We start from the raw sequence: 20,609 nt of genomic DNA, 5'->3' as shown, positions 1-20,609 counted from the left end.
TTTGCTAACAATAATTCGAGTGTGGGGTGGAGGATGCTACGAAGACATAGCCTTCTATGAGCCTTGCGAAGAGCTCAAAGTGCTAGTGCGGCAGAGACGACGCTATCCAGATATAGTGGTTGACGCTAACGATAAGGAAATGACCGGCACCGTGGCGGAGCACTGCTATGGTAACTTAGCAACTGCTGGCCGACAATCTCATGGGCAACTGTGGACTACTGCCTGCCACCAAAACCAGCATACTACACCGTTAAGCGGGTTATACAGCCACTAACTATTGGCGTTCACCGGGAACACCACGACTACAGTGTCTTTCGCGCGAATTCCCCGACAAAGAGCCGGCATGGTATGTGGGCTGCGCATACTAGCAGGGATGGACTGCAAGGCTCGGTCGAGTTGCGGTATTATCGGTGGAAAGCGGCTGGGATCTCTGTACCCCAGTTGTTCAGAGCATCGCCATCATGCCGGGCGATGAGGAGACAGTGAGAGTCACAGAGCTGGATGAGGACAATCCTCCTCTCAAATATCGCACTTTGAATGATTTGATATAATTTCACTATCAGAGGGGCTCCATTGCTAGACGCTTTTTATTACAGATTGTACTAGTCCAAGATATATAGGATTTCCTGCTGCTCAAGTATCCGCCATAGATGGAAAAATAGACAGTGACTGGTCATCAAAACTACCAAAACCATCGGGCCATATATCGTGACCATCCCAGCTCAGATACTCCCACATGGAATCAAGTGGCAAGTTGTCGAAAGATGGAACGGTCCAATCTGGTGTGGCCGGTGGATAACAATCCAATTCACTCAAAAAAGGAAGATTGCTGGATCCAGGATTTTTAGTCGTCTCAGTACTTTGGAGAGAGACTTTGAGAATGCCCGAAGCTACCTCCAGTGAGCGTTCTGCGGTGTGTCCGTAAGGCTTCATCCGGCCAAGTGTCAATAGGGCCGTCTCGACTTGTCTCTTGCAAGCATCGAAGGCAGCAGCAGAGTCGTCATTTGTAGATCGAGTGGATAGGTAGATGAGGGGCACCATGGTTGCCTGAAACAAGAGCCAAACGCCGTTCCAGCCGATCATCTGATTTAATTTAGACGTCATTGAGATATCTTGGATACTCAGCTCCGCAATTTCGCGGCACTTGGAAATGGCATTGCGCTCCTCTTCTCGAATCGCCATGAGCGGGACTCGTCGCATCGCAAAGTTGAGAAGCTTCGGGCGATACAGTAGCATGCGTTGGTTGTAATACCGCCAACGCATCACCGTGCGCGCAGTATATAACGATTCAGGACACGGTTCGTGGTCTTTCAGGACGGGTGGCAGGTTGCTCCACCACTGGTGTAGTTGTGAATCCATGTCGAATATCTCCTTGTGCGTCAACGTTGGCAGAGCGGCCAGTGATTCCTGGACTTTCGAAGCAATCTTGATAAATTCGACGTTTTCAATCAAGGGAAGTACCACAAGATAGTGTTCCTGGAAGGTTAATCTTTGAGAAGGCCGTTGAGGAAGGAAAACGTACCTGATCCAGCAGACGAGGTTGAGAGACGGTGATGCTCGGCGCAAAGAAGTCCATACAGGGCCGGCCGAGGGTCTCATGGCCCCATGTTTCTAGACAGCACAGAGCCCACCATACCCGCCGTCTGAATTCCTGGTGTGCAGCCCTGGCCGGGTCTGGTATAAGACGGCCGTCGTAAGGCTCGCGCTGTAGCCCTAGCGTGACAGCCATGCGCAGAGAGGCGCCCATCAGGGAATATCCGAGGTTTGGCTGGCTGATATAGTGGCAATACCAGCCCCCGATGAGTCCGAGGGCCTGCACTGCTTCGAGGCTAGGACTGCCGAGTGTAGCCAGGTCGAGGAGACTCATTGCACGCGAGTAATATGTCCGGTGGTCGTGATTCTCTGCCCCCGAGGCTGCGATACTCCCCAATGCCAGGACGATGTTGAACAAGGCCAGCCATCGATTATCTTTCTGGTCGCCGACCAAGTGAGTGGCGCGGAAACTCTTTTCATCGACCAGGGGGGCAAGTGGGTGGAAATTGACAAAGTACGCATCGATCATTTCTACTTCTGTGAGAGAAGAACCAGGCTCAATAAGCAGAGACGGCATCGACTGAGCTGTTCGGCTGCTTTGAGGTAAATACGACTGGAGCTGTGGATGGAGCCATGCGATGACTTTCATCGCAGCCTGCGTAGATGAGATGCCCAGGTACGACGCAGGCTGTCGAGCATTCAGGGACAGCCCGTTCACATCATCCGAAATGTTTTCGAAGGAGCCAGATCCACTGGTGCCCTGGTCTGGATCGAGCGGTTCCTCGGGCATTGAATGGAGGGATTCCAGACCGGGCGGTCCTATGGACAACGGCTGTGTTTCTATCGACAAAGCAAGGGACGGCGAGTCCTGCTGGGCCTGTTCATGACTGCCTGCAGTCACCAACTCCAGCAGTTTCTCTCGGGGCAAATGGGCAATGCTGTCAGGGGCTGTGCCGGGAAACAGCCTTTCCAGTGCGGCGCGATAGTGGGCCGATTTCTGCTGGCTATTCTGTTCAGTGGGATCCTCTGCAGGGCTTCTTTTTTGTTTCTACCTGGGCGACTGCCGACGTTCTGCATGAGAACACAGCTCCGACTTTTTGTACCACTGGCAAGCTTCACATGGCTTCTCGCCATTGCATTTGATCTTTCGACGACGACAGAAATTGCAGGCGCGCACCATCGACCCCCGGCGGCCGATTCGTTCACCGCGCCGGTGCTTGGGGCTCTGCAAACCCTCTTCGCTGCTTTGGGAGGCCTCGAAGGCGATAAACATGACTGAAGTTGGACCACCGAAGAATGTTACAGAGGATCAGAGATCGCGACGTGGTCGAGGAGGTAGCCCAGGTGTTGTTCGAGGTTGATCAGATGTTCAGATGTTTAGAATAAATTATGCCGAGGATCCTCCGAGATATCCAGGGTGGTTTGTTTCGAAAGGTCTCGGCAGTTATACGATGCAACCCCGCTTCGTGGAGTGGCAGCCCCTGACAGGGCAGTGCAGCCTATGCGGGGAACTTCACATGAATGGCTGAAGAGGAGCATATCCGTCCGGCTGTGGGAGTAGGGGTCTGCACACCATTACCAAATATGGCTTGGCAGACATGAATATCTGGGGAACGGAGGAGAAGAAGAAAACAAAGATTCTTCGTTTTGGGTTGTCGAGCTAAACCCTTCGAGGCACGGACATGGACCTCCGCATAGATCTGGTGTACTATAATTACCAGCGGAAATACTTTGTCTCCGTGACGTGTTATGGGACTAACTGGGTTAGGTTAGCGCAAAGGGTTTGTTCTCCACAAAAACATCCTCTTTTCTCTCTGTTTCCCCATAATCATGTGATAGAGGGACTGGCTCTCACGTAATTCAACAACCAGCTATCCAACTGATGGTTCTGCTGCATACTTATGTTCTTAATCAAGCTCGTTTTGTAGGATGTCTAACCATAGTAATGAATAGGCTAGCCTTTGACAGTACATGTGATTTCTCTAGCATTGGGATTTGCCGTAGCGGAAAGGATGAAAAGACAGATGTTCTTGCGGGAGCCAATGTTGCTGACCAGATGTTGCAGTCTCATACAAGCATCACAAACGATTATCCGTAGATTCTGATCATTTGCCACTTTGGGAATATTGGCTGTCATGGCAGTGATTCTGCGATATTGGTGTGTTATATTGAGATGGCACTGAATATATATTTCTCCACACCACAGACGATCATGATCGCGACACCAACAACAAAAGCCTGTCGGAATTAGTACCTCAACCATTATATACACCTCCTAGGTACTCTCTTCTCATCATTCTTATGCCTTGACTTTTCTTCCCATATCAAATTCAATCATGTCAACAATGGCCATGGCCGAGCCAATCACGGCGCTTCATCCGACATTCATGTGGGGCTTACCGGATTTTGTCCCGAATTGTTGGATTCCGTATAGGCAGAATGCCTCGTGCCAACTCCACCTGTCAACAACTGCTGTCCAACCGGAGACGACGATGGCATTCGCTGAACCGCACACTGTACTGCTTCCCTTCTCCGAACCGGCGGGTGTTGCTGAAACGGTCGGCCCGGCGGGTGCTATTTTAGAGAAATCCACGGTGATCTGTAGCTCCCTCGTCTGGGGTCTGCCCATGGGGATTCGTCAATGCGGGCCAACATCGGTTACAACATCGGTTGCTCCAGAACCCTTGCTCTTGTCTTCACCTTGTTCCACACTATGCGGCCTGGCCCGAGTGGCAAGACGTCGACAATGGCAGCCGAGTGCAAGGTGGATGCCATGGAATAACATGATCCGCCATCCTCTTCCCCAGCACCCCGGCAATAGAGAGGTGGACTATGGGGATCCCCAGACGAGCCCTGAGTTCCCATTGTCTGACAATGCTGGGGTGAAGTCATCCCCGTACTTTCTGTTATCGAGTGATATAAAACAAGTTTCTCCGGCTTGAAACGGCGATGGTCGATATTAAAGAAGTTCGTTCCCAAGTCAAACACTCCTCTGGTCAGTTATCTTTCTCTTCACATCTCATCCTTTCTAATTGGACAAGACATGCCGTCAGACAAGGCCGCCCAAGAGCCCGAGTCGTCTTCGACTCATATCGATGTAATCAATCACCCTGGCCATAGAGTCACTGCCTCTCCACCGCTGACGACTCCATGCTGTCTGTCTGACCAGGTCGACAATGCATCCGACTCCAAGGTCGAACTCACCGAGGCCGACTGCTATTCCGAACTGGGCTTTTCCTTCTCCAACGCAAAGAAATGGACGATTATCATTGTCATCTTCCTGGTGCAGACCTCGATGAACTTCAACACCAGCCTTTATTCCAACGCCGTTTCGGGAATCTCAGAAGAATTTGGTGTGAGCAAACAAGAGGCCCGTTGCGGAGCAATGGTGTTTCTCATCCTCTATGCGTTTGGCTGCGAGCTGTGGGCACCGTGGAGCGAGGAGGTTGGCAGGAAACCAATCCTCCAACTAAGTCTTTTCCTGGTCAATATCTGGCAGATCCCAGTGGGAATCGCTCCCAACTTTGCAACCATCATGGTGGGCCGGGCTCTGGGTGGAATCTGTACCGCCGGTGGTTCTGTCACATTGGGCATGATTGCTGATATGTGGGAGCCAGACGACCAACAGTATGCGGTGGCCTGTGTGGTGTTTTCTTCTGTTGGTGGCTCTGTACTCGGTCCTGTTGTGGGAGGCTTTGTGGAGGCATATCTGCCCTGGCGCTGGAATATCTGGATACAGCTGATCTTTGGTGTCTTTGTCCAAGTTGCCCATCTCGTGTTGGTTCCAGAGACAAGAACATCGATCATGATTGATCAAATCGCCAAACGGAGACGGGTAAATGGAGAGAAAGTGTACGGCCCGAACGAATTGATTCCATTCAAAGACCGATTCTCGATGCGAGAAATCCTGATCACCTGGATGCGGCCGTTCCGCATGTTCTTGACAGAGCCGATTGTGCTGACTCTATCACTGCTGAGTGGCTTCACGGATGCATTGATCTTTATATTTATTCAATCATTCAGCCTGGTGTACAAGCAGTGGAACTTTGGTACTGTTGCTGTTGGTCTTTCTTTCCTACCCATTATGATCGGATATATCATTGCCTGGATCTCATTCATTCCGGTTATTCGACGCAATATTCATCAAAGACGCATGAACCCTGCCGATGAGCGCGCTCAGTATGAATCTCGACTGTGGTGGTTGTTGTATACGGCTTTGTGCCTTCCCATCGGCATGATTGGTTTTGCATGGACGAGTCTGCCACAGGTGCACTGGATCGGCACCATGTTCTTCTCAGCGCTGGTGGGAATTGCGAATTTCAGCATCTTCATGGCAACCATCGATTACATGATCTGTGCCTACGGACCGTATTCTGCCTCCGCGACTGGTGGGAATGGCTGGTCAAGGGACTTTTTGGCTGGTGTCTTGACTGTCCCTGCGACTCCATTCTATGAAAGTATGTTTATTCATCTGCATCATGAGCGTTGCTAATAGATGTCAGATATTGGGGGAAAGTACCACCTGGAGTACGCGTCAACCATTCTATGTAGGTCCATCCCGTCCTCCGAAGCCATTATCTAACAGTAACAGTCTGCATCTCGGTCCTTCTCGTCGCCACTGTATACGTGATCTACTGGTATGGACCGGCCCTTCGAAAGCGATCCCCCTTCGCCCAGCAGTTGGTGGATGCCAGGGCAGAAATCCAAACTCGAGTCCGCGATCAGAATCCAGAAAGCGTTGCTGTATCGATGCCCAACCAGCTTGCCAGATCGCAACAGAACCTTCGCCTTCGAGAAGCCATGGGCAGTCGACCAGGTAGCTTTGCGGGATCGCGTGTTCAGTCGCGGGCGAATTCTCGTGCAAATTCTCGTGCAAATTCGCGCCGGAACTCGATGTCGTGAGCTGGATAGAATGGCCACGAGGACTATTGAACTGGATGGTTCGGTATTATTCATATGCTTGGTTAGAGTTACAGGAGAATCAGTACGCATTTATAGATTGTGAGAGCCACACGTTTAGATCAGGTTATGTTGAGCGCAATTAAGTCAACCATCATGGCTCCAGCCATATTTATTCCACTCAGCCCAGAAGAAGCTACTTTTCTCATCGACGGTAACGTATATAGCAGCCGTCAAACTCTCCTCTTCAGGGCAACCATCTTGGTGGGATCAGGATAGATGAAAAACCGATCAATCTCACTCTTGGGACGACCCTCTCCTGCATCCTCTAGAGCCAGGTCGTATTCCATCAATATAGAACCCAGAAGCAGCTTCAGTTCAATGGCTGCAAACCACCGACCGGGACAGGCCTGTAGACCGTAGCCAAAATGCAGCGACGTCTCATTGACCGACACGTACTGGTGCTTCGTACTGGGTTTTCCCGTTTTCTCAAACTCGGCCTGCTGCAATTTATGGAAGCGAAGACCGTCGAACGTGTCCGGGTCTTCAAAGTATTGCGCATCACGGCCGATGTGGTAGGAAGGGGCGGCAATGTGGGCGCCTTTGGGGATGTGAGTACCGTCAGGCAGAGTCACTTGGTCGAGTGCTTTTCTTTCAAAGGAGACTGTAGAGTATTAGTAGATATTCCAACAAGATTGATTTGACATACCCAGCGCCAACGGGGTAATTCTCTGAGACTCCTTCATGAAGCTGTCCAATTTGGTCATCTTGCTAAAGGCTTCCTTGGTAAGATTACCATTGCAGCTGTCAAGGACAGACTGAAACTCCTCTCTCAAGATGGGAATATATTCCGGTCGTGCAGCCAAGTCAAACAAAGCCTGAGTTGCAGCAAAAGCCACCGTGTATGTCGTCGGGACAGTGGCCAGAATGTGGATCATGCTCTGGTGCTCGTTGCTTTTATTCTTCTCCTCGGAGCTATCCCAGACCCATTGCAGCATTGTATTGGGCTTCTTCTTCAGCTTCGCGTTTTCGGCCTTTCGTCTTTTTTCGAATTCGGGAGCAAGGATTTCACCGAGGCGGGCTTTGGTCTGGTTGACCCGGCGAAGTTGGGGCAGTGTATACTGGATCAGAGGACGAAGGAAGCTGGGCCACTGTGTGATGGCAGATATAGAGCCAAAGAAGTCAATGGGATATTGCGTGTAGAGATCGAGCCACTCGGTGTTGCGACTGATTTCTGGGCCAACGTTCATTCTCCCCGAGACGGATCCGATGATGCGGAGGAGCTTTTCAAAGGCCTGGATGGATTGCCAGTCTGGGCTGTTAGATACTATCGTAGCAGAAGGAGGGAATAGTGTACCTTTTGAGGAAGGGAGTTCTCGGTTGATCGCAACATTCATCTCTTCGATGATGTCTGGTATGATGGCAGCTACTATTGTCAGTATTGTGTAGTCAAGATGGACAAGGCACCGACCAAGATTGTTGTTGAGATCGATCTGAGTACTCTTCATGAACGACGAGGAGCACATGGCGTTGGTATATTTGGATTGGTATTGCTACATTATTAGCAGGTCCTCGGAAAGACGTGAGATGCCTTACATCGTGAACATGGCTGGGCAGATCAACCCGCTTGTCGAGTCTGAGCGAGGGCAGATACTTCATGGGTAGGATGTACAGCGGATAGTCGGACGTCTGCATCTTCCACATGGACGAGTTGTTGGACTGGATTATTAGAAGGTATTCAATCAGTGTAGAGAGTGGCATACCTCCTTGTATCCATTTTGCAGGATTTCCTTCTCTCCGAGTCTTTGTTTTGATAGAAGCCTTTTCAAGACGGTAAACAGCACCACAGCAGAGGATGCAATTGAGAGATAGACAATGCCATCGTACTGAGTCAAGTTCTGGATCATTGCAATTGACTCCATTGCGAGAGCGCGGTAGACTGATTTCTGAATACTATAGAGTTTGATGTAGTAGACACCCTTCTTATACACCCAGAGCCCTTGAGCCCGGACAGCTCCGCTTGACCTTCCTATTGTGGAATCACTATTCGTAATCAACTCGCAAGGAGGGATTTCTTTGTGGCAACTTGAAGCCCTTCACGGCGCTCGAATTCTACCCAGCACCAGTCTTGCATACTGCTAGTGCTAGAGGCACCACATCGCCACGGGTATGATGGATTCACCATCACCATCTGCACAAATCATAGGGATGATATTTGCTCCTCCCAATCAGATCCAAGGTCATCAACTCGTGAGAGATGATTCTGCAGCTGAAGTGAGACATGCACACAGGGGAGGCCGTGATATCTTCAGCAAGCCATGTTGTGGGACTGCAGTATGCAACCCCTGACAAGGTTCCGTGTAAATTTCCCAATATCGAATATGATTGACCACAGCAGCTGAATACTTCTGGCTGATACGTTTATCTCAGCTCTAGTTGGGTTTTAAACGGGGTCTGTCACAAGCGAGGGATTTAGTATCATCTGAGTAGTGAAGATGGGAAGTTTGCCCCTCGTTAAGCCGATTTCTGATACACCACAATCCCTGCTCATGGCTCGAACTGGTGACCATCAATCGCCACTGATCCACAACATCAGTATTGTCTATTTTCTACAATCCCGGACAGCCCGTATAAATAAAACGGCCTTTAACCATCCAATTCCATCGCAACATCTCCATCTTACGAGTGACTGTCATACCCGCCAACATGCTGTCCAAAATGAACATCACCTGGACCGACATTGATGCCTTTGAAGTCCCAGAGCACTTCAGCCGATTCCCCGCGGGCATTGCCAACAATGCCGTGGAGGTGGAGGCCGCGATCAACAAAGTCATCGATGCCTCTTGTTCCCCTGGCTCCAAGGAGTGGAAGAAGGCTAAGATCCGCCATTCGAATCCGGACAACAATCCGTTTGCCATCTGCCACTGCACTGCTATTCCGGAACGACTGGTTGTGCTTTCATGCATCATCGAAGTGGCGTGGATTAATGACGGTAGGTATTTCATCCCCAGTAGATTACAAGCTAACTAGTCGAAGATGTCACCGAAGAACTCGATCACAAGAATGTAAGTCATATTCCAGTTAGTAGCAGCTCCGTTACTAAATTATACAGGCTCTGTTCAAACACGACCTTCTGGAGCAGGCAATGCAATTCGAAAACCTCATCAACGCTGATATCGGCCGCTTCAACGCTAGGGAGATTCTGTTTGGTTTGCTCGTCCAGAAGGCGTGCGGAATGGATCCAGCCGCAGGACCCAGTGTGATCAAGGTGCTGGCCAACTATCTGCGAACGTTTGATTCTAGCAATGAGGACTTTCAGAACATGGAGGAGTACAATCCATACAGAGTGGCTAACTGTGGATACTGGTGAGTTGGACACGGAACCCCACGCAACGGGATTCTAACATGGATAGGATATCCTCTTTTTTCATCCGGTGGGGAATGGACATGACGCTTACCGACGCTGAATACGAGCAAATCCGCGAGTTTGACTTTTCCATGGGCATCATCCTCGGACTGACCAACGACTACTACAGCTGGGCTGTGGAAAAAGATCAAGAGACCGATCGAATGCGGAATGCAGTGCGGGTCTTAATGAAGGAGCACAACATCCCAGACACAGTGGCGAGATCTCTGCTGCGGGGCATCATTGTGGATGAAGAGGAAAAGGCGTTTCGCTTGAAGCAAAAGGCACTCAGCTCGTCCCCGTCATCAGCCGTGGTGCAGTATATCGATGCCATTGAGCTGTACGTTGGGGGGAGTTGCTATTGGCATGCCACTGCCCCTCGATACAGGACAGAGTAGATCTTCTTGGCTTAATTTAATTTATGTTCTACCATGGCGGCAGATGTCCATTCTCCAAGGCTTACAGCGCAGAGTAGCACCCCGAAAGATCGACGGACAAGTGTTGGCTCATCGGTGGCGATTGACTAAGATATTTATGTACCTTGTGTCTTAGTCCTGCAGGCACGCAGGAGTATCACGTCGAGTCTACCTTGCTGTGCCCATCAATGAGATGAGAAGCAACCGCGTGTTGGGCATTGCATTAGCACTGGAATTGAGATGGAAAAATCTGACACAATAGCCGCCAGAATCTGAGTATATCCGACACTAAGTCAATCAAAGCAGCACTGTATCTAGAAAATCTATTTCATGTAGGTAAACAGCTGTCGAATGTATATACACACTCCTACCTAAAAAGTATGGGGTGTTTGTCATGCCCATTATTCCATGGAGGGGTAATGGTCCTGTTGTGGGGACGTTCATCACTCGCAACAGGTAAATGAAAGACGCCATTTATCGACGGCGAATTCTCGGCAATGCCGTTGGCGCTTGAGCTTTGCATTCTAGGGCGAGACTAGGACAATAAGATGAGTCTGATTGGTTATCATACTCCACTGGTAACTATTTGCGGTCCAGCCTAGTCGATTGATTGGACGGTCATATCGTCCAAGAATAAGCTGCATTAGCCCCATCGACACGTTCCTTGGTAGGAAGGACAGCAGATCAGCCAGCCACGGTTCACACAATCTCAGATCTGCAGCCGTCGTGCAAGTGCCAGTCCAGCTATAGCCAGTGAAACACCGGTGAAGTGGGGTAGAAATATTTGCATTTGCCTTGGCTATCTTACTATTCTCCGACATGACCTGAAGGCGAATGAAAAGGAGGTTACAGCAGTTTTTAGCTGACAGGTCACATGCCACTGTCTCTCAGCGTCTACTCATTATCAAACGCTGCAGTAGATCGGCTGAGCCACTATCACATCAATTACCAAGACTCAAACCCCACAGATAGTGCCCCTCGCACTCGCTTGATGTACCTGAAGTTCAAAGCGTCTCTTGAAAACAGCCCTCCAGTGGAAAACTGACCCTCTGAAGGATGTGTCGGTCTCCATTGACTGACAGGCGACAGCCAGCGCATGGCAACATTCTTGACCGGACCAAGCGGCGATGGTTGCCATCGTGAGTCTGCAGTAATTCGACTGGAGGGTCAATTAACTTCTATTATAGCATTTACTAGGCCATTTCAAGAAATCCTATAATGATGGATCTGCTTTGAACGTACTGAATGCTTTATTGTTCTTCTATAGTCGAGGTAATATATACTATAGCAAATCTCCATCCGTACCCGGTCCGTAAATGACACTCTTGATCCCGTTTCGATTGACCACATTTTGAAACGCATCTTGGGCTTTCCAGAATGAATATTCGTGCGTCACCAGTCCCTCCAACTTCACTCGTCGTGAATTCAGCAGTCCAATGGCCAGTTTGTAGTCTCCCGGTCCATATCGGAAACTTCCTTTGAACACAGCCTCTTTATCGCACACTTGACCAACGGGAAATGACACGTTTGGCTTTCCCAATCCCACCTGGACGAATGTTCCACCAGGAAGAAGAATGTCAATGCCGCAATTCAAGCACGGCTCGGCCCCTGAAGCATCTAGGACGATCTCTGCTCCTCTGTCCAGCCCAGCCATTGCCAGCAGTTCCTCTGCGTTCTTTTTATCGGATCCCATCTCGTACGTATGTGTGGCTCCATACATACTCGCAGACTCCAGCCGGCTTGTAACCACATCCACTGCAACGACTGTCGAAGCACCAAAGGCGGAGGCGACAGCACAGCACAATAAACCAACTGGACCAGCACCGAAGACCACCACCGACTTGTCCTGCATATCTCCTGCCAGGCGACAAGCATGAACGGCCACACTGAGAGGCTCTACCAGCGCGCCATCTCGGGGAGAAATATGCGGTGGCAGTTTGTAGCAGCATTCAGCAGGGACACGATAGTATGTCGACAGTGTCCCATCATACGGAGGTGTGGCAGCAAAACGCATGTCGGTGCAGAGGTTATAACGGCCGCTGCGACAGTGCCGGCATGTGTTGCACGAGATGCCAGGCTCAAGGGCAACGCAGTCGCCAACCTTGAGGCCATCCACGTTGCTTCCACAGCTGACGATGACTCCAGAAGATTCATGGCCCAGGATTATGGGTTTTTCGACTACATATCGACCCAGTTTGCCATGTTGCCAGTAGTGGACCTGATCGTTGTTAGTTTTAATCCAGATACATATTGAACAGACTTACATCTGACCCGCAAAGGCCGGTTGCAATGACTCGAACGATGACATCGCGATCAGACTGAATCACCGGAATGTCGCGTTCCTGGTAGTTGAATGCACCACCGGGATGCAATACAAGTGCATGGTTGACGTCCTGATGTCTGTTAGCATATCGTCAAAGATAGAAAGATAGTATCACACCTTTTTTTCTTGGGCAGGCATTCTGAATCTCTGATGTAATTCGTTGGTGACTATTTTCATACGTCAAGTTGTCAACCTTGGGATGATAAATGCCAAACATGATACTGCATCCAACACGGTTCCGGTACGGTTCCGGCGGCCTCAATCTGAGATATTCTCGGTTCCGCCGGATTCATTTCATCGTCGGTTCCGATTGTCATGAATATCTTCTGTTCTGGGGAAACGTGGGGATGTTGTGTTGTGATGCGGAGATGGAGAGTTCGCCGTCGGCGTTATCCCCGACGGTGTTCTGTACAGAGTGTCTCGACCAGATCAGCAACTCATGCAGTAGGGCATTCTCTGTGTCGATATGGCAATCGGTGGTAATTCCATGGCTATTCTTCAGAGATGTGGCAATGTGATCTTGGTGTCTATATATATCCTCATTACACCGATATAGAGCAATACAACCAACAAACTTCAAAATGGACGTGATTGAACGAAAGCCCCAGAACTTTGCCATCCATACCAGCCCTGCCAATGACCTGCGTCTGGTAGAGTGCGAGATCCCCAAACTCGCAGCGGATGAGTGTCTGGTACATGTTCGTGCCACTGGCATCTGTGGCTCCGATGTGCATTTCTGGAAACATGGCCACATTGGCCCGATGATTGTCACCGGCGACAATGGACTGGGCCATGAGAGTTCTGGCATTGTCCTGCAGGTCGGAGAGGCAGTCACTCGTTTCAAGCCTGGTATGTCTTCGATGTCTTTCTAAGATGCTATACTGACGCATCAAAGGCGACCGTGTGGCCATGGAGTGCGGTGTCCCATGTTCCAAGCCAACGTGTTACTTCTGTCGCGCTGGCAGATATCACGCCTGCCCAGATGTTGTCTTCTTCTCGACTCCCCCCCATCACGGAACACTGCGTAGATACCATGCCCACCCGGAAGCTTGGTTGCATCGCATTCCCGACAACATCTCCTACGAAGAGGGATCTCTCTTGGAGCCTCTGTCGGTTGCTTTGGCTGGTATCGATCGATCTGGACTGCGGCTGGCCGATCCCCTCGTTATCTGTGGTGCTGGTCCCATTGGTCTGGTCACTCTATTGGCCGCCAACGCCGCCGGTGCTGAGCCCATTGTGATCACTGATATCGACGAGAACCGGCTGGCCAAGGCCAAGGAGCTCGTTCCTCGTGTTCGACCTGTCCTGGTGCAGAAGGAGAGTGCCCAGGATCTGGGAGGCCGCATCATCAAAGAACTCGGACAAGAGGCCAAGCTGGTGCTCGAATGTACCGGCGTGGAGAGCAGTGTGCACGCTGGCATCTACGTAAGTCAGCGGCTCTTTTACTATGATTCTATCCATTCTAACATGTCTAGGCAACACGATTTGGAGGAATGGTGTTTGTGATTGGCGTTGGAAAAGACTTCCAGAACATCCCCTTTATGCACATGTCGGCCAAGGAGATCGACCTGCGATTCCAATACCGGTATCACGACATCTACCCCAAGGCCATCAGCCTGGTTGGCGCTGGCATGATCGACCTGAAGCCGCTGGTTTCTCACAGATACAATCTCGAAGACGGAGTCGAGGCGTTCGCCACAGCCAGCAACCCCAGTGCCAGAGCGATTAAGGTGCAGATTCTGGATGATTAGATAGACGAATATGAATAGAATGGAAGATTTATAGACTAGACGGATACCTTTCTCTCTCTGCTTCAATATATAATAAGGAACAATCATGTCAATTATCAATTCGAAGACTATAATGCTGAACGGACAGACTGGATTAGTCTGGACAGAAATAAATTTCAATCCATTTAGATCCTTGTGATGCTCCTAGTATGTTTCTATAATATCTGAAGTGCGCTAGCGACATTGAATAAACACTAGACTCGGATGTTTAAGTCAAGGAGTTCATCTCGAGATGTTATATTTCATACTTGGCACTAACTTTAATGAAAGCTCATGATTGACAACAGAAGAATGAATATGAGGTCAAAGGCAGTCTATAAATTGATTTATACTCTATCACATCAAGTATATAGCATCCCTCCATTTGCACAAATCACATCTCCCGTCACCCATCGCGATCTCTCCTCTGCCAGAAAAGTGATGATATCCCCGATATCCTGCACTGTTCCACATCGCTGTCCGGCAGGAACCTTCTTGTTCTGCTCCTCCATACGAGCCAGATGCACCGGTCCGGCTGCTTGATACATATCCGTGTCCACTGGGCCTGGATTGACTGCGTTGACCGTGATGCCGTACTTGTGTCCCAGCTCAGTTCCCCAGACTCTCGTAAGACCCTCGACGGCGGCTTTGGTGGCTGCGTAGACAGACTGTGTGGCGTATCCTCCCCGGGCAGAGATGGATGATAGATTCACAATGCGTCCTCCGCGAGGGATATATGGCAGGATTGCCTGCGTCATGAAGACGACAGCCCGGACGTTGACGTCCATCAACTGATTGTATCCTTCTAGAGTAACCTCCTCCAAGGGTCTGTTATCTCCAGCTCCAGCATTGTTTACTAGGATATCGATTTGATCGGTCTTGAAGGCAGCCAAAGTCGCTTGGATGATTGCATTCGGGGCTGCCATGTCGGTCATGTCGGCCTTGATGGCAACAGCTTCTTTGCCGTCATTCTGCAGCTCCTGGACTAGGTTATCCGCTGCGTCTCGAGAGGAGGGAGATACATAGTTGAAGGCGATCTATACTGTCAGCAGAGATATATTAACGAGTGGCTGATCTCACCTTTGCGCCCTCCTTGCTCAGGCTGCGAACAATTCCTGCTCCGATACCCCTGGCTCCTCCAGTGACAATGGCAACTTTTCCGGTCAGCGACATTTTGATTGTGTAGTTGATGTATATTTGATTGTGATACTGCTCTTGACCATGGCCGTTAATATATCATCGTGCATAATTATGCATGCATAAAGTGCACAACACGCATGCTTGACGGCTCCACCGCACAAACGCCACCGGATCTATCGCCGTCGGGGCTATCTCCGGGCGTGGAAATTGCAACTCTGAGCATCTCCGAGCGCCCCTCGATGGAATCCTCGCGTCCATCTCCATTCTTATGGTCTGCTGTTGGTTACATGGCCAGGTGTATCATTCTGGAGATTCCAGCTGTGTTTCGGAGTTATCCAGACTGTCGTAGATATCATATATAAACCTGCCTGCTGAAAAGATTGAAATATACAATATAAGACACTACAGATGTATCTTCCCGTCTACTTCGTCGATGCACCTTAACATTGACGGCCGTGGAATAACAGGACATAAGACATCGACCTGAGACTACCAACAACACCACACAACATTCAATTATTTCACTAACACTAGAGATATCATCGTCTATATCTTTATAATTTATAGAAATAACATCCATTGCCAAATAACTGTCAGTTAAAACTCTTGTAGACCCCGCAGTTCTTGGCGCTCTATTGCCACCCCCGCGACTCGAAGATTCTGAGATGCTTCCACTATTCTCCTCCCCTCACGCAGTCCCCCTTTTTCTCCTGGCAGCCAGCCAATTCAGTATGGAGATAGCAAGTCCTCGGTCACGGCACATTCTCCGCAAGTCCTTTGCGTGTGATGAGTGCAAGCGTCGTAAGATCCGCTGCTCCGGCGACCAAAACTGCTCCAATTGTGTGCGAGACGTCAAACCGTGCCACTATTCCTCGCCGTCCCAGCGGCTATCGACGCTCCAAAGGTACTTGATCTGCACGACTGGTCCATTGTATATGTCTTGCTCACGTGTCTAGGCGCCTGCAAGAATGTGAACGTTGGAAACACGACATGGAGCGGGCGTGGGCTGCCTATCTCCCTTCTGTTGATCTGCAAGAAGCGCTTCGAACAGTCCGCCAACAGAATGGCTCTATACCAGCTGTTCAAAAGAAAGACAAACTGCACAATGACGTGACTCATTCCACTGAGCAGCCGCCTACCAGCTTTGCCGAACACAGCAATGCCGAAGACTACGAGTTTGACGAATCGCAAGATTTTGACAACACCACGGACGGTATGGGGTTTCTCACCGTCGACCCGCACAAGGCCGGCTATACAGGGCCTCAGTCTGGTGTTGCCGCATTGAAGTTTCTTCAATCACTTCCTCTCTATCTTCCGTTGAGCAGTTTCAATCCGGCATCTTCGCTGGATGACGATGATGTGTCCGAGTCTGGCTTGCAAAAGAAAAGAGAAGACATATCCCAGTATCTCGATGACTATTTCATGTTCTATCATCCGAGCTATCCTATTCTCCACGAAGGCACATTCCGTGCTCGAGTATCAGGTGCATTGGCTAAACCCCGGGATGGTTCGTGGCCACTACTATACAACATCGTCCTTGCGATCGGGGCATTCGTTGGTGACTCCAACGGAACAAAGGCAGATGTTCCCTATTTCAAAGAGGCACGAAAGCATTTGGCCATGGATGTGCTGGAAAAAGGATCACTCAGCTACGTTCAAGCTATTGTGCTGATGGCCAACTACTTGCAGAAACGGAATAAGCCCAACGCAGGTTTTATCCTCATCGGAATTGGCTTCAGCATGGCACTGGCGATTGGTCTACATCGTGAATTCGGCATGCCCAGTACCTCTCCGTTTACCATGGAGATTCGACGGCGCGTATGGTGGACATTGTTTGTTTTTGTTTCCGGAATGCAGTTGATTCTTGGGCGCCCAGCTGTCTCATTGGTAGGAGTCAACGTTCGACTACCAGCCAGTCTCGACGATCATGATTTGGCTGTTGATATGGATGAACTGCCTGAAGGCAGATCAGGACCGACAATCACTTCTTGTCTCATCGCGCAAGTCAAACTGGCCAAGATCGCCAATGCAGTGCAGGTCGAACTACTGACCCATCATCTACCAACATACGAAAAAGCTCATGACTTAGAACAACGGATCACATCATGGTGCCACGACCTGCCACCTCATTTCAACCCAGATGTGGATCTGGAGCCACGGTTTGATATTCCACGCCGAGTTCTACTGTGGAGATCATTCCATCTGCGGATTGTCATCAACCGCCCTTTTCTATTCCAGAACATTGCACTCAAGGCTGAGCTAGCAACAACCGCTGGTCCGATCGCATCTTGTCTTGCCGCAGCAGACGAATGCGTAACGTCAATCTGCGGCTTCCTCGAGTCGACGGATAATCGAAGACGGGGACTAACATGGTATGCAACGTGCTGGCTGCTTACTGCCAGTTTTGTCCAGGCTACCTGCTATATCTACGAGCCAGGACATGCTCTTGCTGCGTCGTGGAAGTGTCATATTCAGCGTGCTGTGGACTGTTTGGGAAGTTTAGGGCCTTCCCACGACATGGCTTTACGAGCGAGAGATGTGCTACAGAAAATACTTGGTATGTTCATTGCATTTCTCATATACACAAATGCTAATCGATTCAGAACACGGCCACGGACTCGGACTCCCTGATGCTGGCCCCTATTCTCCAACACAAATCCCAGCCCCATTCCGTGCCCTATGGACTCCATCGCACAATGACAACGACCAAGCAAATTACAACCTCCTGTCCATGGGACTGGCAGATAGCTTTGCGGGATATCCCCAGGGATCATTCAATGCAGAGTTCCTAGATGCAGCCGGTGGTTTGATGATACAGAACTTCTTTGACAGTTCGGAGGAACGACCGCAGAATAGTTCGTGGATGCCGGGTTAGGGCCGTAATACTTCTGTGTGTTTTTTGTTCTATACCCCTTATTAAATTAAATGATACTAGATTTAACATCATGCATATAACTTGCCCACCCTCAAAGGAGTAGGATTCTCCGCATCAAACGTGGCATGGCCGATGTCAGAATCGATATCCACTGAGGCATCAACTACACCCCATTTGAGTGTTTTGTAGGGCAGATCTTTCGCAAATTCCTGTCCATCGGTCGTTGTTTCAGTACCAGGAGAAGGCTGGCAAGCTGCAGCGAGACTGGCACTACAGCACCCTGCCAGTGGGATTGAACCGGGAAATTTCTTGAATATGGAGATGCCCACAATAATAAAGATGGACGCACCACCGAGCGAGACAGAAATGGCCATTCCAAGTGGCGAGAAGAAGATATCGGATATTGATGCAGACGCGCTGGTAGCATGAGGGATCAATGTATATACCTCTATAACCGCGAAGAAAGTCGTCTGAGACACCAGCCAATGCAGAATTGTGACGAATATGGCTGTCGGGATACCCCATTTCAGTGGCACCGACAGGGTATACGTCGACACCTGCTCGGTATTCGGGACTGGTGACGACACACGGAGACCTTTGCCTTTGCCGTTTACCTCCGCACTGAACGCACCATTCAGCCATTGCCAGCATAGTTGTCATCATGTTGTTGAGGGCTAGGTAGATGTAGGAGACTATCAGCTGTGGCACGTTGGCCTCAATGAAACCAGTGAGGAGACCTGACACTCCATTCTCTGTGGCACGAAAGCTTGCACGAGGCTGGCCAATGCCTAGTGCCACAATGCCGGATCCCTTCACGCCTTTCCTGCCGGGGTCGTAGAGAACTCCACCGGCGATGATGACGGCGCTTAGACAAGCAGTATAAAACAGCCACTGGAATAGGTGGATGGCTTCGTTCCATCGCCACCGGCCTCCGTCCCAGAGGTCACCGATGTTGGATGCTCGCGATTGCCACTCATCCGATCGAGATATATAGCTTTCATAATCCTGTTTGGAGACCAGGCACCGACCTTTGGTGTGAGGATCTGGCTTTTGGAGAAAGGACTGAATAGCATCACCAGTGGTGCACAGCGGTGGATCAGCCTTGGTGATTCGCAGGGTGAATAAAAAGCAGAGGATTTTAATGACGTTGCAGATAATCACCACGATGAGAAAGAGAGGGACAATGCTGGCTTTGCACTTTTCAGGCGTTGTCTCTGAGTAGCAGTATTGAATTGGCGCATCATTCAACGGAGTGCCCGGATAACTATTGAAAGTCGTATCGCCCAGAGTCCACTTCTTGCCCGGGAGATTATGAACACACTTCCAGATATAATCGTACCCTATTAGAGCATATTTGTCACACATCCAAGCAAATAGGGGATCTCCATCGACCGAGTATGTGCTATTGTGCATTCCCAGCACTGTCCCATTGGTGTCATACTGATGGCCATCGATGACAAGTAGTAGATGACGCCGATCGGATAGCTCATCCTGGGCATATGCTTTGATGCAATCGTCCACGTCAAGCCGTTCCAATCCAGTCGAGCTGTTTCCGGATCGACTGCTGATCGCTTCATGCTGTAAATGGCTGATTATATCGCTAGCCATTCCCCATTCCGTGTGGGTCATAGAAGATCCGTAGAGGGCTGCTGCATATTTCCACTCCGTACCATTGAAGAAATCCTCTGTGGCGGCAGTGATGAGATAATCATTCGTTGACCTTGTTTCAAAGACGGTCGAGTTCCAGACCGTGTGCAGTGGAAAGGAGCTGGCAGCGAGGATGAGCCATAGCAGTGCCTTGGATTTGGACACGAAAACAATGTTGCGAATGTTTGGAGTCCCAATGCTCAGCCAGCGACGGTTGGAATGAGCCTGGTTCACTTCCTTTCGCGTCGGTGAAGCCAGACACTGCATGCTAAAGTTGCTCGCGGCGAGAAGAATGGTGCTGAGGATGTTGATGATGACATGGGCGACAGTGGTGACCGTGCTGGCTGTTTTGCAGCTGCCAGTAAAAAAGGTGATGCTGTGGTCAGCGACATCAAACCTCCCGTATATGACAGCCAGCGTGATGATATTCGCCAGCAACACGATCGCCCCCGTCATTGCACCACTGGCAATGGTGAATCGCCATGCTCGAAGCATCCAGCCTCGGTTTTCGGATCCGTCTTCATCGCTGCCTTTCTTCTGCTCCTCTTGGGTCATCAGAGGAATCTCCGCAGTCTCCATGGTGGCTGGCTCTGTCACTTTC

The 20,609-nt window shown here is 50.0% G+C and overlaps 10 protein-coding genes across 10 annotated transcripts; 5 read left to right on the top strand and 5 right to left on the bottom strand.

Annotated features, from left to right (window-relative positions):
• Positions 1–564: 564 nt before the first annotated feature.
• On the bottom strand, positions 565–2,106 carry ASPWEDRAFT_44719 (fungal specific transcription factor domain-containing protein). The gene is made up of 2 exons (XM_040836329.1): positions 1,523–2,106; positions 565–1,476 (listed from the first exon to the last, which is right to left on the bottom strand). Exons 1-2 carry the CDS (start codon positions 2,060–2,062, stop codon positions 634–636), a joined length of 1,383 nt encoding a protein of 460 aa, XP_040686251.1. The 5' UTR covers positions 2,063–2,106; the 3' UTR covers positions 565–633.
• ASPWEDRAFT_670176 (uncharacterized protein) lies at positions 1,899–3,055 on the top strand. Its single transcript, XM_040838877.1, has 2 exons — positions 1,899–2,515; positions 2,686–3,055. Exons 1-2 carry the CDS (start codon positions 2,197–2,199, stop codon positions 2,892–2,894), a joined length of 528 nt encoding a protein of 175 aa, XP_040686250.1. The 5' UTR covers positions 1,899–2,196; the 3' UTR covers positions 2,895–3,055.
• A 1,290-nt stretch (positions 3,056–4,345) lies between these two features.
• ASPWEDRAFT_162202 (uncharacterized protein) lies at positions 4,346–6,435 on the top strand (the record flags this gene model as incomplete). Its single annotated transcript, XM_040829824.1, has 4 exons — positions 4,346–4,528; positions 4,575–5,990; positions 6,036–6,080; positions 6,125–6,435. Exons 1-4 carry the CDS (start codon positions 4,483–4,485, stop codon positions 6,433–6,435), a joined length of 1,818 nt encoding a protein of 605 aa, XP_040686249.1. The 5' UTR covers positions 4,346–4,482.
• ASPWEDRAFT_162198 (cytochrome P450) lies at positions 6,415–8,343 on the bottom strand. Its single transcript, XM_040829823.1, has 6 exons — positions 8,196–8,343; positions 8,029–8,151; positions 7,904–7,985; positions 7,790–7,858; positions 7,142–7,744; positions 6,415–7,096 (listed from the first exon to the last, which is right to left on the bottom strand). The coding sequence occupies exons 1-6, from the start codon at positions 8,337–8,339 to the stop codon at positions 6,666–6,668; spliced, it is 1,452 nt and encodes a 483-aa protein (XP_040686248.1). The 5' UTR covers positions 8,340–8,343; the 3' UTR covers positions 6,415–6,665.
• A 774-nt stretch (positions 8,344–9,117) lies between these two features.
• ASPWEDRAFT_186729 (terpene synthase family protein) lies at positions 9,118–10,541 on the top strand. The gene is made up of 4 exons (XM_040832148.1): positions 9,118–9,424; positions 9,469–9,497; positions 9,545–9,798; positions 9,846–10,541. Exons 1-4 carry the CDS (start codon positions 9,139–9,141, stop codon positions 10,234–10,236), a joined length of 960 nt encoding a protein of 319 aa, XP_040686247.1. The 5' UTR covers positions 9,118–9,138; the 3' UTR covers positions 10,237–10,541.
• Positions 10,542–11,536: 995 nt separating this feature from the next.
• On the bottom strand, positions 11,537–12,715 carry ASPWEDRAFT_31457 (NAD(P)-dependent alcohol dehydrogenase; the record flags this gene model as incomplete). Its single annotated transcript, XM_040833549.1, has 3 exons — positions 11,537–12,472; positions 12,519–12,647; positions 12,695–12,715. The coding sequence occupies 3 exons, from the start codon at positions 12,713–12,715 to the stop codon at positions 11,537–11,539; spliced, it is 1,086 nt and encodes a 361-aa protein (XP_040686246.1).
• Positions 12,716–13,158: 443 nt separating this feature from the next.
• On the top strand, positions 13,159–14,328 carry ASPWEDRAFT_175848 (NAD(P)-dependent alcohol dehydrogenase; the record flags this gene model as incomplete). The annotated part of the gene is made up of 3 exons (XM_040831427.1): positions 13,159–13,426; positions 13,473–14,002; positions 14,053–14,328. 3 exons carry the CDS (start codon positions 13,159–13,161, stop codon positions 14,326–14,328), a joined length of 1,074 nt encoding a protein of 357 aa, XP_040686245.1.
• Positions 14,329–14,708: 380 nt separating this feature from the next.
• Positions 14,709–15,519, bottom strand: ASPWEDRAFT_62177 (SDR family NAD(P)-dependent oxidoreductase; the record flags this gene model as incomplete). The annotated part of the gene is made up of 2 exons (XM_040838619.1): positions 14,709–15,383; positions 15,427–15,519. The coding sequence occupies 2 exons, from the start codon at positions 15,517–15,519 to the stop codon at positions 14,709–14,711; spliced, it is 768 nt and encodes a 255-aa protein (XP_040686244.1).
• Positions 15,520–16,217: 698 nt separating this feature from the next.
• Positions 16,218–18,361, top strand: ASPWEDRAFT_175846 (putative C6 transcription factor; the record flags this gene model as incomplete). The annotated part of the gene is made up of 3 exons (XM_040831426.1): positions 16,218–16,390; positions 16,443–18,043; positions 18,090–18,361. The coding sequence occupies 3 exons, from the start codon at positions 16,218–16,220 to the stop codon at positions 18,359–18,361; spliced, it is 2,046 nt and encodes a 681-aa protein (XP_040686243.1).
• A 68-nt stretch (positions 18,362–18,429) lies between these two features.
• ASPWEDRAFT_175845 (uncharacterized protein) lies at positions 18,430–20,587 on the bottom strand (the record flags this gene model as incomplete). The annotated part of the gene is made up of 2 exons (XM_040831425.1): positions 18,430–18,631; positions 18,711–20,587. 2 exons carry the CDS (start codon positions 20,585–20,587, stop codon positions 18,430–18,432), a joined length of 2,079 nt encoding a protein of 692 aa, XP_040686242.1.
• Positions 20,588–20,609: the final 22 nt, after the last annotated feature.

This window comes from Aspergillus wentii, assembly GCF_001890725.1.
Source record: "Aspergillus wentii DTO 134E9 unplaced genomic scaffold ASPWEscaffold_7, whole genome shotgun sequence".
Taxonomy (NCBI): domain Eukaryota; kingdom Fungi; phylum Ascomycota; class Eurotiomycetes; order Eurotiales; family Aspergillaceae; genus Aspergillus; species Aspergillus wentii.
This window is presented reverse-complemented; position numbering and strand designations above follow the sequence as displayed.